The following is an 18,362-nucleotide window of genomic DNA, read 5'->3' as shown; positions in this document are numbered from 1 at the left end:
AGTCTGCGCTGACTCTCCGACAGAGCATTGTACTCAAGCCCTATCCCCGTAACCCCACGTATTAACCCCACTAATCCCCCCTCGCCTACACATCTCAGGACACTAAGGGGCAATTTAACATGGCCAATCTTGACCAGTGGAGGAACATCATCTGCAAGGGCACATCAAAGTCAAAGAGGAGCTGATGAACCGATGCTGTAGCCTGTGCGAAGATTAGATCATGGCTGATCTGCACTTATCCACCTTTGGTCCGTATGCCAGGATACCATCACCCAGTAAAGAAATTCCATCTCTCCCAGTACTCGAAAAGCACAACTGTCTGAGTGGCATGGTAGCACAATGATTAGCTGCCTCACAGCGCCAGGGACCCCAGTTCAATTCCCGGCTTGAGTCACTGTCTGTGCAGAGTCTGCACGTTCTCCCCGTGTCTGTGTGGGTTTCCTCCGGGTGCTCCAGCTTCCTCCCACAGTCTGAAAGATGTGCTGGTTAGGTGCATTGGCCATGCTAAATTCTCCCTCAGTGTACCTGAACAGCTGCTGGAGTGTGGCCACTAGGGGATTTGCACAGTAACATCATTGCAGTGTTAATGCAAACCGACTTGTGACACTAATAAATAAACTTTACTTTCCTGATTGGTTTGTGGACATAAACTGGAGAGACCCAATTAGAAAATTCAGGCCATACCTCCACAGTGAAAAATGATACAATTTCAAAAATCTATGGAAAAATAACTTGTTCAAGACATATTCTGGTTTTGAAGACTCGACAAGCTAAAGCACATGGTTTATTATAGATTATGGGCAGGACTTGACAGTTTCGCTCATCCTGAAGCCATAAAATCCTGCCCAAGGTCAGTGGACCTTCCTATAGATCATCCTTCACCCTCTCCGATTCCTGTGGTGGGCGGGACAGTAAGATTCCGGCCTACATGTCAATATAAGCCAAAAGTGCAAACCTTCGGTTCTTGTTCAACACCAGATATCACATTTGATTTTTGTTTATTTTTTGATGGACATCGTTGACAAGACTGCTTCACATCCCTAATTTCTCTTGAACTGAGAGACCAATTCAGAGGGCAGTTTAGATTTGCACTGGCTCCAGAGTCACATGTAGGCCAGACCAGGTAAGGACAAAAGGCATCAGTGAACCAGATTGGTTTTTACAACAACAACTGGAGATGATTATCTTGCTCTGCCATTATGAACATTAGCTTTACATTCCAGACTTTATGCATTTAATTTTATATTCCATCGGCTGCTATGGTGGGATTTGAACTCATGTCCACAGATCAATAGCTTGGGCCTCTGGATTGGTAATCCAGTGACATTGCCACTACAACACCATCTCCCATAATAAGACCAAGAGCAGGCCATTCGACCCCTCAAGCCTTCTCTGCCATTTAGTAAAGTCATTTCTGATCCAACATTCCTCACGGCCACTTTCCTGCCTTTTCCCTTAACTCTTGATTCCCTTATTGATCAAAAATCTATCTATCTCAGCCTTAAATATACACAAGGACTCTGCCCCCACAGCTCTCTGTGGCAAGGAGTTCTAAAGACTCACAACCTTCTGAGAGAAGGTTGAGGGGCGGCACGGTAGCACAGTGGTTAGCACTGCTGCTTCACAGCTCCAGGGACCTGGGTTCGATTCTTAGCTTGGGTCATTGTCTGTGTGGAGTTTGCACATTCTCCTCGTGTCTGCGTGGATTTCCTCCGGGTGCTCCAGTTTCCTCCCACAGTCCAAAGATGTGCGGGTTTGGTTGATTGGCCATGCTACAATTGTCCCATAGTGTCCTGAGATGTGTAGGTTAGAGGGATTAGCGGGTAAATATGTAGGGATACGGGGATAGGGCCTGGGTGGGATTGTGATCGGTGCAGACTCGATGGGCCAAATGGCCTCTTTCTGCACTGTAGGGTTTCTGTGATTTCTGTGAGAGAAGAAATTCCCCCTCATCTCAGTCTTAAATTTGCACCCCTTTATTCTGAGACTATGCCCTCTGATTCCAGACTCTCCCACGAGGGGAGACATCCTCTCAGCATTTACCTGGTAAGCCTCTTAAGAACTTTATTTGTTTCAATGTGATCACCTCTCATTCTTCTGAATTCCAATGAGTAGAGTCTTAATCTGTTTAACCTTTCCTCATAAAACAATCCCTCCATTCTGGGGATCATCCAAGTGAACCTTAAACTGCCTCCAATGAAATAATCTTTCCTTAAATAAGGGGACCAGAATTGCTCAGAGTACTCCCGATGTGGTCTCACCAGTACCTTGTACAGTTGCAGTAAGACTTCCCTACTCTTATACTCCGACCCCCTTGGAATCAGGGCCAACATTCCATTGGCCTTCCTGATTTCCTGCTATACCTGTGTGCCAGCTTTCTGTGTTTTGTGCACATATATCCCCAAGTCCCTTTCTGTTGCAGCTTTCTGCAATTTTTCTCTATTTAAATAATGTTTTGAATGGACCAACCTTATATGAAGTTGATCTTTCTCTACACCCTAGCTATGACTGTAACACTACATTCTGCACTCTCTCCTTTCCTTCTCTATGTATGGTATGCTTTGTCTGTGTAGCGCGCAAGAAACAATACATTTCACTGAAGCTAATACATGCGAAAATAAATCAAATCAAATACTTTGTTCTTTTGTTCTCCTTTCCACAATGTTAGCCTATGTTAGCAGATACTAGACGCTAATATAGTGTTATACTGGGGGCAGCATGGTGGCACAGTGGTTAGCACTGCTGCCTCACAGCGCCAGGGACCTGGGTTCACTTCCCGACCTGAGTCACTGCCTGTGCGGAGTCTGCACGTTCTCCCCGTGTCTGCGTGGGTTTCCTCCGGGTGCTCCGGTTTCCTCCCATAGTCCGAAAGATGTGCGGGTTAGGTGCATTGGCCATGCTAAATTCTCCCTCAGTGTACCCGAACAGGCGCCGGAGTGTGGCGACTAGGGGATTTTCACAGTAACTTCACTGCAGTGTTAATGTAAGCCGACTTGTGACACTAGTAAAATACGCTAAGCTAATGTCTGGGGAGAAACCTTTATTCTGTTCTTACAGGCGTAACAGAGTCCTCTATAAACCATAAGAAAACTCAACCTGGATGGGCGGTCCAAGAAGCAGACCCTTTTGACAATGAGGCCAGGAAGTTGTTGCCCTCGCTTCTCAAATGGACCATCTGGGATTCTCGTGATCAATACTATTTTACATTGGCCTCTTTACAAATAACCCCTTTCAGTCCTTGCGCGATGTGAATTCTACCGAACTTCCAATTAGCCCCACTTTCATTTTACTGAACTCATTGTAAATATTGCAGCAAAACAAAATCAGAGATGGCGGAGAGTTTAATGCTCTCATCGAGTAGCTCATGATGTTATCTCAACTCAGAGAGTAAATTAAGCTCTCCTTTCTCGCTCCTCAACCCTCGTAATTTAATAAATCATTTCCTCCTCATCCCTGTGAGAGTGATTGGCTTTGAAGGGCAACTTAATTATTTTTCGAGGTGATACAAAATTCTTTTCCAAACGTAGGTCATTGTCGTATGCAAATCAATAGTGTCCAGAAGCATTAGATAAGCAAACACTTCATACCCATTGCAGTAGAAGCAAAAAAAAAAATGTTCTAACATAAGGTGGCTGACATCAACACTCTGGGGGGTATTTCTAAGCAGCGAAGGTTATATACACCAGCCTGTATATATAGTATCCCAGTTTACAATGCCATACTCCAGTAATCCAACTTTTTTTAAATCCATTTGTGGGATTTGGGTGTTGCTGGCTGGCCAGCATTTATTGCCCATACCTAGTTGCCTGAGGGCAGTTGAAAGTCAATCACATTGCTGTGGCTCTGGAGTCACATGTAGGCCAGACCAGGTAAGGACAGCAGATTTCCTTCCCTAAAGGACATTAGTGAATCAGATGGGTTTTTCCGCCAATCAACAATGGTTTCATGATCATCAGTAGATTCTTCATTCAAGTGGTGAGATTCTCCGACCTCCCAGCCGCATGTTTCCCACCAGCAGGAGGTGGCGTGTTGTTTGCGGGATTTACTGGTCCTGCCACTGTCAATGGGAATTTCCATTTATATCACCCCACGCCGGCGGGAAACCCGCAGAGGGTGGGGATTGTGTTGCCGGCAGAACCGGAGAATCCCGCCAGTGTGAATGGCTGGAGAATTGCGGCACAGATTCTTTTTTTCATTGAATTCAAATTCCACCATCTGCTGAGGCGGGATTCGAACCCGGGTCCCCCAGAACAGTAGCTGAGCTTCTGGATGAATAGTTTAGTGATAATACCATGAGGCCATCGCCTCCTCTGGCCCTCCAACTGCTGTCACATCCAGTTCAGTTGGTAGCACTCTCACCTTTGAATCAGAAGATCATGGATTCAAGCCTCACTTTAGCAGTTTGAGAACATGGGGTGGGATTCTCCGATCTTATCCATGCCCTCCCCACTGAGAACATAGAACTTGGTGTTCCAGCCACAATTCCATTCACTTTCAGTGGCACGGGAGAATAAGTGAGGGCAGAGGGTGTTAGCGATAAGCTAGGCTGACCCTTCCGTGTAGTAGTGAAGGAGTACTCTACTGTCAGTGGTTTGATTTGATTTGATTTATTATTGTCACATGTATTAGCATACAGTGAAAAGTATTGTTTCTTGTGCGCTATACAGACAAAACACACATTAGATGAGATGTTAAGTCAGAGTCCCGTCCTCTGTCCTCTCTGATGGTTGCTGAAGAACCCATGGCTATCTTCACTGAACAGTCAGGGTATCCTGCCTTCTGCCCTGGCCCTCAACCGACACATGAAAAGAAATTAAGCATGGTGGCACAGTGGTCAGCACTGCTGCCTCACAGCGCCAGGGACCCGGGTTCAATTCCCAGCTTGGGTCACTGTCTGTGTGGAGCCCGCACGTTCTCCCCGTGTCTGTGTGGGTTTCCTCCGGGTGCTCTGGTTTCCTCCCACAGTCCAAAAGACGTGTTGGTTAGGTGCATTGGCCATGCTTAGTTCTCCCTCAGTGTACCCGAACAGGCGCCGGAGTGTGGCGACTCAGGGATTTTCACAGTAACTTCAATGCAGTGTTCATATAAGCCTACTTGTGACACTAACATCTAAACTTTAACCTTTAAATGATTTGGTCATTAACTGATTGCTGTTTGCGAGATAGAAGCTAAACCCTGCAGATGCTGGAAATCTGAAATAAAATCAGAAGGTGCTGGAAAATATCAGCAGGTCTGGCAGCATCTATGGAGAGAGAAACAGTTAATGTTTTGAGTTTTTTTTAGTGCGGAGGTGCTGGCATTGGACTGGAGTGGGCACAGTAAGAAGTCTCACAACACCAGGTTAAAGTCCAACAGGTTTATTTGGTGTCACGAGCTTTCAGAGTGCTGCTCCTTCATCAGGTGAGTGGAATTCACGCTTTTGTTTGGAACTCTGGCGTTCTGAAGAAGTCTGTTCCGCTTTCCACAAATGCTGCCAGACCTGTTAAGGTTTTCCAGCACTTACTGCTCTTTGTGGGAGCTTGTTGTGCATTTCCTACAGTACAACAGTGTTGACAAGCACAGTAGCCAGGATTCTCCAAACTTGCTCGCCCCAGCATCACTGCCAGCCAGAATGGAGAATTTGTACGCTCAGCCAAAACTCCATTCACTGCAGCGGGACTGGAGAATCCCAGCCGCGGGTGAGGCCAGTGAATTCTCTGCAAGATGCACTGCAGCAACTCATCTTGGCTCCTTTAGCAGCACCTTCCAAACCCGCAAACCTGCCATCTAGAAGGATAAGGGCAGCAGATGCTTGGGACTAACACCACCTGGAAGTTCCCTCCAGGCCACCCACCATCCTGACTTGGAAATATATCGCAGTCCCTTCACTCTCGCTGGGTCAAAATCCTAGAACTCCCTCCCTAACAGCACTGTGGGTTTACCTACACATTATGGACTGCAGTGATTCAAGAAGGCAGCTCGCCACCACCTTCTCAAGGGCAATTCGGAATGGGTAATAAATACTGGGTTCGGCTGCGACACCCAGTCCGACAAACAAACAAAGAAAACAAAACATTGTCATGGGTCAGAGTCCATGTGCTTATACTGATGCACAAAACCTAAAAAGGAAGTAAAGTCTAGTCAGGAGAGTTTTATGTTTAAAGTATATAATAGAATATATAACTGAATGTATCATAATTTAATGAAACGTATTTTAAGCAGAATATATACAAATAGGATGGTGTGATGTATTAAAGAGGTCACACTTCTTCAGGGAACTCTGTCTGAAGTAGGATCTTTTGCACTGGTGTAGTCCTTTTGTAGGTGAATCCAGACAAGAAATCCACGGTAAACAAGACACTGAGCTTTCAAATCCAATCAGGGAAATACACAGAAACTCGAAGCAGGAACTGGCCATTCGGCCCTTCGAGCCTGCTGTACCATTCATTTTGATCATGGCTGATCATCAAATTCAATATCCTGATCCCCCCTTGCCCCCCATATCCCTCGATCCTTTTAGCCCCAAGAGCTATATCTAATTTCCTCTTTAAATCAGACATTTTGGCCTCAATTACTTTCTGTGGCAGTGAATTCCACACATTCACCAGCCTCTGGCTGAAGAAATTTCTCCTCACCTCAGTTCGAAAAGATTTGCCCCTTATCCTCAAACTATCACGCCGAGCTCTGGACTCCCCCAACATTGGGAACATTCTTTCTGAATCTACCCTGTCTAACCCTTTTGGAATTTTTAAGGTTTTTATGAGATTCCCTCTCACTCTTCTAAACTCTAGTGAATATAATCCTAACCGACTTAGTCTCTCCTCATATGACAGATCTGCCATCCCAGGAATCAGTCCAATAAACCTTTGGGAGTTGTCAGTTAAGCCTCATGATATCACAGTGCAAATTCTTCTATTCTGGAGGAACCTCACGGCCTGTTTCAAGAAGAGTGTGAGGTGTGTGCGTTCTCACTTAGCATTCACTTTGCAAATCAATTGGTTTGTTAGGCAATTGAGGGCAGATGTCCCAGACTTATCAAGTATACAAGAATCAAAATACATTCAATGAGTAGCACTGATGCCAAAATCCGGCCTGTTTGGTCAGATTACTCGGTAAACATGTTCCCTTTTTGAGCTCAGTACAGAGGTTGCAAACCACCCTGAGAACATAAGGGTCTATCCCAATATCTCGATGTGCTTCACAAGGACAATTTTCAAACCAAATTTGATGCTACGATGCATAAGGAGATATAAGGACAGGTGCTTGGTCAACAAGGTGGGCTCTAAGGAGGAGAAGGAGGTGAATGGAGAGAATTCCATGGATCTGGGCCCTGGCGGCTTGTAGCAATGGAAATTGTGGAAGCGGGAATACCATTTCCTTATTCCTTCCAGAGACGATGGCCGGAATTCTCCGGCCGTTCATGCCGGTGGGATTCTCCGGTCCCACTGTTTCCCATCGGCATTAGGTGATGTCAGTGGGAATTTCCATTGACAGCAGCGGGAGCAGAGAATCCCACCACTAGCAAACAAAGTGCCGCCTCCTGCTGTCGGGAAACACGTGACTGGGAGGCCGAGAATCTCACCCCATGATTCACATGCTTCTGCACATCCTAATACAATCCCACAAGCTCCTTTCCATGTTGTTTATAGTTTTAATTTTACTAAGTCCTTTTCCCCCATTGACCAACCCAAACTGCCCCCCTCCTCACTTTGTTACCTTACCTATAACTCCACTCTTTAATGTTACTCGAACAAATGAAACGTCTAATTAGAAATCTGCAGCATTCTCTCCCCATCTCCTACTCTCCTTCTGCAGAGCCTGTTATCAACTAACTGAAGGTCAGTGCATTGGAAAGCCTTTTAATTAGTTTCATTGTCGAAAATAACCATTGCTTTACAAACAGCCTTCAGCCGCCACTGCATCTAAATGGACTTAGTCTTCCTTGCTTATCAGACAGAATACCAAAGGTGACTATCACTCCGATGTAACAAGAAATCAGTAGAAGTATAACATTAACAGACTTCAGGACAATCTGATTAATTACTGCCTTACAAGAATTCGTAGAGTGTTGCCAACGCTCCAGGATTGCTCTGGATGAGGCAGGAGTGCTAGGTTAACTCTGCGGACACTGCTCTGAGAAAGATTACAGAGGCTTTATCAAAGGAATTTCTCTTTCATTTTCCTTGAACACTTTTGTTGATTGGTTCAGACGGGTGTGGGAGGAGCGGGGGGGGGATGGGTTTGGGGGGTGGGTTTGGGGGTGGAGATAACTGTTTGATCATACAGGGTGGTTTAATGGGTGAGATTGTGGTTGAACAAGCCTCCAGGAATAGGCCCAACCACAGTTGGCTTAAACCCAAGAACTTTGGCTTTCGGAAGACCATCTCCGTCAACGATCTCGCCCAAGCAACAGCGAGAGCCGCCAAACACAGAACGAGACTTTAAGTATAATCTATCGGTCTAGTGTACGAGTGCTGAGTGCCTTCTGTGGCATGGCTTTGTTCATTGTTTGAACTGAGACATCTGGTGTTTTACCCCAGGGGAAATTTCCCCCAAAAGTTCATGCACTTTAATCGCAATCTGGATTCACCCCAGAAAAGCAACGCTCATATTTTCTCTGTTGCCTAGCTACCCACTCTATCCCTGTCCCGGGCAAAAGTCTCACAATAAACCAATCCGCTTGCAATCTTGCGAGATGAGTTTCTGAACCCATATTCACACCGTCACTAAGACTGTCTACATCTCCATTATATCGCCTGATTTTGCCCATGTGCTGATGAACCTCTAGATTTGACTATTCCAGCTCTCTTACATTCTACTATCCATAAGCTTGAAGTCATCCAAAACTTTGTTTAGATTCATAAAATCCTACACTGCAGAAAGGGGCCATTCCGCCCATCGAGTCTGCACTGACCACAATCCCACCCAGGCCCTATCCCCATAACCCCATGCATTTACTCTAGCTAATCCCCCTGACACCAAGGGGCAATTTAGAATGGCCAATCCACCTAACCCGCACATCTTTCAGACTGTGGGAGGAAACTGGAGCACCCGGAGGAAACCCACGCAGACAGGGGAGAACGTGCAGACTCCACACAGACAGTGACCCAAGCCAGGAATCGAACCTGGGTCCCTGGAGCTGTGAGGCAGCTGTGCTAACCACTGTGCAGCCCAAGCTTCCCACGTCTTCACTCACACCCAGTCCCATTCCCCCCTCACTCCTGTGCTTCCTGACCTATATTGTCTCCCAGCCATGCAATACCCTGATTTCAAAATACCCACCTTGTTTTCAAATCCCTCGCCCCTGCCGTATCTCACTCATCTCCTCCATCCCTCGGGGAGATCTGTGCTCCTCTAATTTTGGCCTCTTGAGCATTCCTGACTCTGGTGTTGATGGCTGTGCCTTCAAATCCCTGGGCCCCAAGCTCCAGATCTTTTTTTTATTCAATCATGGGTGTTGCTGGCTGGACCAGCGTTTATTGTCCATCCCCAGTTGCCCTTGTTCAGAGGGCAGTTGAGAGTCAGCTACATTGCTGTGGCTCTGGAGTCGCAAAAAATTTCTGTTTCAAAGGAGCCAACTTAACCAGGCTAAACGCAAGAAAGTGCTCAAACAAGTGTACATACATTCATACAGATTAGAAATGACAATATATAAAACAGTCCTTGATTTGTTTGTGAGGAGTAGATGATGAAACAGTGGAGCCGTTGCGATATGTTTATAAGTTTATTAAGTTTATTTATTTACTTGTCACAAGTAAGGCTTACATTAACGCTGCAATGAAGTTACTGTGAAATTCCCCTCGTCGCCACAGTCCACGCCTGTTCGGGTCAATGCACCTAACCAGCACGTCTTTCAGACTGTGGGAGGAAACCGGAGCACCCGGTGGAAACCCACAAAGACACGGGAAGAATGTGCAAACGCCACACAGACTGGGAATCGAACCCGAGTCCCTGGCACTGTGAGGTAGCAGTGCTAACCACTGTCTGATTCGAATAACATCGAATCATAGAATCCCTGCAGTGCAGAAGGAGGCCATTTGGCCCATTGAGTCTGCACAGACCACAATCCCATCCAGGCCCTATGCCCATCACTCTACATATTTACCCTGCTAATACCCCTGACACTGGGGACAATTTAGCATGGCCAATCAACCCAACCCGCACATCTTCAGACTGTGGGAGGAAACTGGAGCACCGAGAGGAAACCCATGCAGACATGGGGAAAACGTGCAGACTCCGCACAGATAGTGACCCAAGCCGGGAATTGAACCTGGGTCCCTGGTGCTGTGAGGCAGCAGTGCTAACCTCTGTGCCACCATGCTGCCCCAAATTAATGCCAGTAGTGGGTTTTGAACACATGCCTCCAGAGGAGAGTGCAACCTGGATGCAGCACCTTAGACCGCTCGGCCATCCTGACTGAACTAGTGCTGACTTCAGCAGATGAATAGTCAATTTCAAGATACCATGCTCATCAGTTGGCTGAGAATAGGCCCTGCTTCCTATCCAGCTGTGGCTTTGCTGGCTTGGCTTGCCGCAACAATGAGAGAGATACTGCAAAAAAACTTTTGTCTGCTGCTGGCTTTCTGCTTCTCCACCACACATAATCCAGCACCACAGCACGAGACCACCCTGACCATGTTTCTGAGCTGGCTTTTATGCTAATTATTGTATATTCCTGGAAGGTGAAGTCCACAAACCTGTCTGGGACACTGTTCACAGGATTACTCTTATTCTGATTATAATCAGTTCCCATCATTTCCCATTATCTCCACAGGGGATGGCCATTAGTTTCTACGTGGCTTGTTTTTTAACTTGTATCCTTATCCAGACTCAGGTGGAGTCCATTGCCTTTACTCTTTGCATCATCTACCAGCAATTCAGCCATTGATTGGATAGGAATCCCCTGGTCCTACCACTGTGTGCTTTGCGACGATGGAGGCCACCTGCCATTGGCTGATGGCAGGATTGTCTAGTCCTATTGCTGTCAACGGGTTTTCCCATTGTTCATCTTTGGGGAACCCATGGCTGGGGGGCGGGGGGGGGCGGCGGGGGGCGGGGGGGGCGGCGGGGGGTGGGGGGGCGGCGGGGGGCGGGGGGGGTGGCGGGGGGCGGCGGGGGGCGGGGGGGGTGGCGGGGGGCGGCGGGGGGCGGGGGGGCGGCGGGGGGCGGGCGGCGGGGGGTGGCGGGGGGCGGCGGGGGGCAGGGGGGCGGAGTAGGGGGGAGGAGGGGGGGAGGAGGGGGGAGGAGGGAGGGGGGAGGGGGAAGGGGGGAGGAGGGGGGAGGGGGAGGAGGGGGAGGAGGGAGGAGGGGGGAGGAGGGGGGAGGGGGGAGGATGGGGGAGGGGGGGAGGGGGGAAGGGGGAGGAGGAGGGAGGAGGGAGGGGGAGGAGGGGGGAGGAGGGGGGATGGGGAGGAGGGGGGAGGAGGGGGGAGGGGAGGAGGGGGAGGAGGGGGGAGGGGGAGGAGGGGGGAGGGGGGAGGGGGGAGGAGGGGGGAGGGGGGAGGGGGGAGGAGCGGGGAGGAGGGAGAAGGGGGAAGGGGTGGGGGAGAGGAGAGGGGGAGGAGGGGGGGAGGGTGGGGGAGGAGGGGGGGGAGGGGGGGAGAAGGGGGAGGGGGGGGAGGTGGGGGGGCGGGGGTAGTCCAGTTAAATGGTTGGGGGAACGGGTGGTGACCGGAGGAAGAGTTGGGTTGGAAAGTTGCTGATGGGATCTTCTGGTACCGTCGACAGTGACCGCACCACCCAGCCCCCCGCTCCCTCCCCACAGCCATGGGTTTCCCAAAGGTGAACAATGGGAAAAGCCGTTGACAGCAATAGGACTAGACAATCCCGCCATCAGCCAATGGCAGGTGGCCTCCATCGTCTCAAAGCACACAGTGGTGGGACCAGGGGATTCCTATCCAATCAATGGCTGAATTGCTGGTCGATGATGCAAAGAGTAAAGGCAATGGACCCCACCTGAGTCTGGTGATTCGTGGGTAGGTTTGTTGTTGGTGCAGCCTTGATGGGCAGAATGGCCTCTTCTGCACTGTCGTGATTCTATGACTCTATGATTCTGTGGTTGTATTCACAAGACTTTGCATAGGCTTCCTCCAGGAATCCCTATGTAAATGAACTGAAACAATCCTCACCTTTAGTTGTCCTGTCATGTATTGATTACTAATTGCATTATTAAAAGGCTAACAAGGGCAAGCTCTGCTTTTCTTCTGAGGACCACTTATCAACTCCAAACAGGCAGACTAATTATTAGCAAAACTAGCAATCTGAGCTAATTGGAACTGAAACAGTTGACCATCTATTATTTATAGGTTTAACCTGAAGAGAAAATATACGTGGAAGACAAGGGCTTGCTCGGAAGGGAAAGAAGGCTTAGATTTATGTCGTAGCTTCTGTGACCTCAGCATGTCCCACTGCGCTTTCCAGCCAGTGAAGTATTTTTGAAGCACAGCCACTGTTCTAATGTAGGAAACACAGCAGCCAATTTGTATGCGGTGACAGGATAAAACTGGGTCACTGTCTCTGGATGAAGAGCGCGAATTTCTATAGAAACAGCAGATTTATCTTTGGCTGCTTGCAACTTGGTGGCACAATGGTTGGCACTGCTGCCTCACAGTGCCAGGGACCTGGGTTCAATTCCCGGCTTGGGTCATTGTCTGTGCGGAGTCTGCACGTTCTCCTCGTGTCTGCATGGGTTTCTTCCGGGTGCTCCGGATTCCTCTCAAAGTCCGAAAGACGTGCTGGTTAGGTGCATTGGCCATGCTAAATTCTCCCTCAGTGTACCCAAACAGGTGCTGGAGTGTGGTGACTAGGGGATTTTCACAGTAACTTCACTGCAATGTTAATGTAAGCCTACTTGTGACATTAATAAATAAACTAAGCTGGATAAACCAATAAAAAAAGCAAGGCACACCCACCATGAGATTCCAAAAGACTTTCTCTGCTGAGATAACCTGGAGTCGGCAAAGAAATTCACTGTGCCAACTCTCACAATAACGGAGGCAAAAGTGAAAGATGAGAAAGAGTCCCTTTCAGAGGTCTAAGGAGGCAATTAACACGTGTGGACCGGGCACAGAGTTTGGACACAGAAAATGAGCAATGGCAGGCCTGCCCGTTGGAAATACTTTTTGGCTATCCTTCTCTGGGTACCATGCTCTAACAGGGTGCTGGTGATCATGGGATTTCAATGGATTGGTGCAAGGTTATGTTTGGCAATGTATTGCAGTAGTTTGCCGTTACCTTCTGCAGTGTGACGGACCAGGAAACTCTCCCACTCTTACTGCCCGCCAATCGGTCTTCTTGGAATGATTTCCAGGCTGGTAATCAAGCTGTTTGACCATGTTGTGAACACACTTTCCACATCTAAGAACTCCTCAGCTGGGACTTGAACCAAGTACTTCAAGCCCAGTGGTACGTACGCTGGCACCACAACATACGCTGGCACCACCCCCGAGGCTTCCATTTTGTTTAAGTTTAAGTTTATTTATTAGTGTCATAAGTAGGCTTACATTAACATTGCAATGAAGTTACGTGAAAATCCCCTAGTCGCCACACTCCGGCGCCTGTTCAGATACACTGAGGGAGAATTTAGCATGGCCAATGCACCTAACCAGCACGTCTTTCGGACTGTGGGAGGAAACCGGAGCACCCGGAGGAAACCCACACAGACATGGGGAGAACGTGCAAACTCCACACAGACAGTGACCCAAGCCTGGAATCGAACCCGGGTCCCTTGCGCTGTGAGGCAGCAGTGCTAACCACTAGGCCATCGTGCCGCCCCAAGTCCTGGGAGTGGGATTCTGCCTTTGGGAGGGGCGTACAACACAGTGACTGCGAGTGCTCCACACTATCCTTTCAAACCTCACGGCATTCACTTATCGGGCTCCTTGTTTCTTGAACATTAAAAAAATGATCACAAAGGATGTGTAATGGACTTCAAGTATTAATTCATCTGCTTGTGTAAATTCAATTGCTAATTTGTCTGATAATTACAGCCTTTCATCGCCAACTGCAGTGAAATGCTCCTTTGCCTAGAATTATGTAATATTTACATGAGAGAAACAGATCACGCAACACAACTGGCTCATGTGGGTGTTTATGCTTCACACAAGCATCCTCCCTACCTACTTCCTCTTGATTTAGTCTTCAGTTCGTTTCTCCCTCATGTGTTTAATTTTATTCATGTGTGGGACATGGGCATCACTGACTGGCCAACATTTATTGCCCATCCCTAGTTGCCCTTGGAGGGCAGTTGAGAGTCAACCACATTGCTGTGGCTCTGGAGTCACATGTAGGCCAGACCAGGTAAGGACGACAGATTTCCTTCCCTAAAGGACATCAGTGAACCAGATGGGTTTTTAGGACAATTTTGGCAATAGTTTCATGGTCATCAGTAGATTCTTAATTCCAGATTTTTTAATTGAATTCAAATTCCACCTTCTGCCATGGCGGGATTCGAACCCGGGTCCCCAGAACATTCGTGGAGTTTCTGGATTAATAGACTAGCAATAATACCACGAGGCCATTGCCTCCCCATATCCAGATTTCCCTTAAATGGTAATAGGTCGGCACGTGTTAATATTCTTGCTGCTGATTGGCTGGCTGTGCCAAATGGATGATAATGTCTGCCTTGAATAAGCGTAACCAGACGTCACGAATGAGAGGGGCAGGACGGTATGGTGTCCGTCGATCCTCTGATGCATCTTGCATGTCAGTGCACCATCTATAGCCACCTCTCCTCACCTGCTCCAGACACTGGGCAAAGTACACTACTCAAAACCTCTAGGCCTATCAACTCTTTGAAGGAAATCTTTGAAGCTGACAACTGCTTTTTTCAAAGCAGATTTTACATGGCTCCATAAAATAGTCTTATTCAAAGGGTGGAATTTTACAATCCGGTATGGGGGGGCGGGGGCGGAGTTGGGGGGAGGAGAGCGATCAGGGTGCAGGGCACATGTAAAATGCGGCGAAAGGTCGCACTGACTTTGGCAGGACTGGAAGATTCCATTAGCAGGAGAGGCTGTAAAATTTCATCCAATGTCATCCCAGCGCTGGAGTGAGGCAAGCATCTCATGAGCTGTCCTCAGCATCTCCTCTAATTCTATCTCATATTCTCGTTCTATGCTTTTAAAAATCTACTCTAACTCTCTGGACAGGATTGTCCAGCTGCGCTCGCCCCAAGACCAGAAAGTCCAGCCAGTGGTCAACAGACCTTTGCATTGTCCACCCCTGCTCACTACGATTCCCATGGCGGGCAGGATGGGAAAATTCCACCCTCTTTCTCTACACCCTATCTATGACTGTAACACCACATTCTGCACCCTCTCCAGTCCTTCTTCCCTATGTACTCTATGGATGGTATGCTTTGTCTGTACAGCACACAGGAAACAATAATTTTCACTGTATACACATGGGACAATAATAAATCAAATCCAAAAGAGTTGGTGGATTCAATTTTATAAGTAGACCATCAACTTCTGTAAAAAAACATTAGTGAACCAGATGGGTTTTCCTGACAATCGACAATCATGGTTATCAGTAGATTCTTAATTCCAAATATTTTTTGTTGAATTCAAATTCCACCTTCTGCCATGATGGGATTCGAACCCAGGTCCCCAGAACATGAGCTGAGTTCTGGATTAATAGTCCATCGATAATATCACTAGGCCATCACCTCCCCTATGGACATGGAAAGGATGTTTCCTCTGTTGGGTGAGTCCAGTATTAGGGCACTGTTTTAAAATTAAGGGTCCCCTATTAGGACAGAGATGAGGAGAATTTTTTTCTCTCAGAGGGTTGAGTGACTTTGGAAGTCTCTCACTTAGACGTTGGTGCAGTTGGGATCACTAAATATCTTTAAGGTGGAGGTAGATATATTCTTGTTAGGTAAGGGAATCAAAGATTATCAGGATAGATGGGAATGTGGAATTTGAAACACAAACAGGTCAGCCATGATCAGCCGGCTGGATGGGCTGAATGGCCTCCCCTGCTCCTATATCGTACGTTCATATATTCGTAACTGTGCGTCAGTTGGTCGCTTTTCACCTCTGCCTCATAATATTCGATGTTCAAGTCCCACTCCAGGACTTGATGATGCACCCCGGACATTCTCTCTTCCACCTTCTTCCGTTGGGAAAAGTCTGAGGTTATGTACCAACTGACTCAAGAACAGCTTCTTCCCTGCTGCTGTCAGACTTTTGAATGGTCCTACCTTGCATTAAGTTGATCTTTCTCTGCAGCCTGTACTGTACAGCTATGACTGTAACGCTACATTCTGCACTCTCTCCTTTTCTTCCCTATGTACAGTATGCTTTGTCTGTATAGCGCACAAGAAACAATACTTTTCACTGTATCCTGATGTACGTGACAATAATAAATCAAATCAAAACCTCAAATCAAATTCCACCATGAGAATTCATAACTCTTAAAGCATGTGGAAATCTTGTTTTCACTCCTATTGCTGAATCTGAGCACCGCATTCCCACACACTGAGAGAACTTGTGTATTGTGATGTTAGTATGCCTTTAAGAATTAAAAAAAAATACATGTAGCAAAATGTGAGGTCAGGAAAAAAACCCTGCAGAAAAGCCAGGTCATGATGTGGAGATGCTGGCGTTGGACTGGGGTAAACACCTGGTGTTGTTAAAACTGTTACTGTGACAAGCCAGGTGACAGGTTTTCATTTTCAGTTTCAGTTCTCTGAGATGGACTGTTAAAAGCATCCAATCCCTCTCTTTCCCTATTTCTTTTGGGTTTTTTTGGAAATTCTTTTGCTTTCCTGAAAACACGATCTTGCTTTCCTGAAGAACAGAAGTTGCTGTTTTTGGGGACTGGACTAAAGTCTCTCAGGTGCCTTGGAAACCTGTCCTGTTTTCAAACTGCTCTGAGTCACAGGATTATTTGACTGGAGCCCCATAAGGAAAATAATCAATTCTTGTATCAAGTGAGCATTAACCTGTGCTATATTAAACTTGTTTGAAGGGAGGTTTTGGTTTTTGATTTGGAACATTATTGGATATATTCATTAAAGGTTTCATTTGGTGTGGTTGTTTTGTTTTTGTTTGTAATTGATAAAGGTTCTTGCTAATTTTCTTACTATACGTGTTAACTATATTCTTAAATAAAATTTGTTGATAAAAGCTCCTTAGTGGGTCTTTTGAATCACACCTGAAGTGGAACATCTCAGGCTTATCCTAGCCAAATTCAAGATGCAAAACTTTTAATTCAGGCGGGCTTCATAAAACACTTTGGAGTTTCTAACCTGAACCATAACAATGTGTAGGGTCCATTCATTTCTCTAAATAGATGAGGGGGCAGCACTTGGTACGAGTTTTAAAATTATTTTCTTTTATTGAACAAAACTTAATGAAACGATTAACATGATAAAGTGAGAAGGGTGCGAACTTGGAGACTGGCTTCATAGCCAAGCCCTGTACAAAAACATGCACGAAGATGAATGAAATCTAAGAACTGAACTGAACTAAACATGTACTGAAGTGAAAATATATTTCAATCCTTATCCCATTATCGAAAGTGTTTTTCATATGCTGTCTCCGTCTGCAAAAACAGACCTTGCAGCTGCTATTACGAAAAGCCGGTTTTGCCTGCATTGTGCACCCTTAAGGAATGCAGTCAATTTTTAGCAAACCCAGAATGCTTTCTGAGTTTTAAAATGTAGTCAAGTTAGCAGTGTTAGTTAACCCCTACAGTTTATCATTTAAATGTAATTGCATAGGCAGAAATATCTTAAAATGAGGTCTTTGCATAGACTGAAGCAAACAGGACGAAACATACATAGAATCTCTCACAGTGTGAAAAGACTTGATTCATGGTAAAGCTAAGATGAGCAGAGCAGCAGAAGAAGCTCATATCACAGCATCCACAGACGCTCCTCGGTAAAGTTGGCTACCGATCACTGATAGATATAAACAGTGCCTTCCAAGACATTAGGTGACTGAGAGTGTGCTGTGTAAAAAATGTGTTACATCTCACAAGAGCAGCTCATAAATACATCTAGAAATACAAAAAAAATTAAACAGATCGAGACTTTATTATCCAGAAGGTGAAGGAACTTACTGGGACCAGGAATTTCTTCACCTCTTCCAGTGCGTGGCTCATGCGGGAATAAGCTTCTCCAGCAGGGACGAACACCTCGATGAGCACATGAAGATCATCTCCTAAGTGCGCATACTTGGCTTCTCCACTTTTTCGCAGTTCTTCTTCCTGGGTGAAGAAGAGTTCCAAACATTTAGGAAGGGTTCTGAAATGGAAAGGAGGAACTTTAAAGTTTTTAAAAAGTTTATTTATTCGTATCACAAGTAGGCATCTACCCAGGGCATAATTGTACTGATTTTACTTTTTTTATTCATTTGGGGGCATGGGTGGCTGGT

General features: G+C 46.6%; 1 protein-coding gene across 3 annotated transcripts in view; it reads right to left on the bottom strand.

Annotated features, from left to right (window-relative positions):
* The window catches only part of LOC144494164 (KH domain-containing, RNA-binding, signal transduction-associated protein 2-like), a 586,631-nt gene that overhangs the window by 270,739 nt on the left and 297,530 nt on the right, over positions 1-18,362 (bottom strand). For all 3 annotated transcript variants that reach the window (XM_078213766.1, XM_078213769.1, XM_078213768.1), the window contains exon 4: positions 18,049-18,195. In XM_078213766.1, the coding sequence (XP_078069892.1) occupies positions 18,049-18,195 (147 nt within the window). The remainder of the gene's footprint in view (positions 1-18,048; positions 18,196-18,362) is intronic.

The sequence above is a fragment of the Mustelus asterias genome, chromosome 5 (assembly GCF_964213995.1).
Source record: "Mustelus asterias chromosome 5, sMusAst1.hap1.1, whole genome shotgun sequence".
Lineage (NCBI taxonomy): Eukaryota > Metazoa > Chordata > Chondrichthyes > Carcharhiniformes > Triakidae > Mustelus > Mustelus asterias.
The sequence above is the reverse complement of the archived record's forward strand: the minus strand, read 5'-3'. Positions and strand labels throughout refer to the sequence as shown.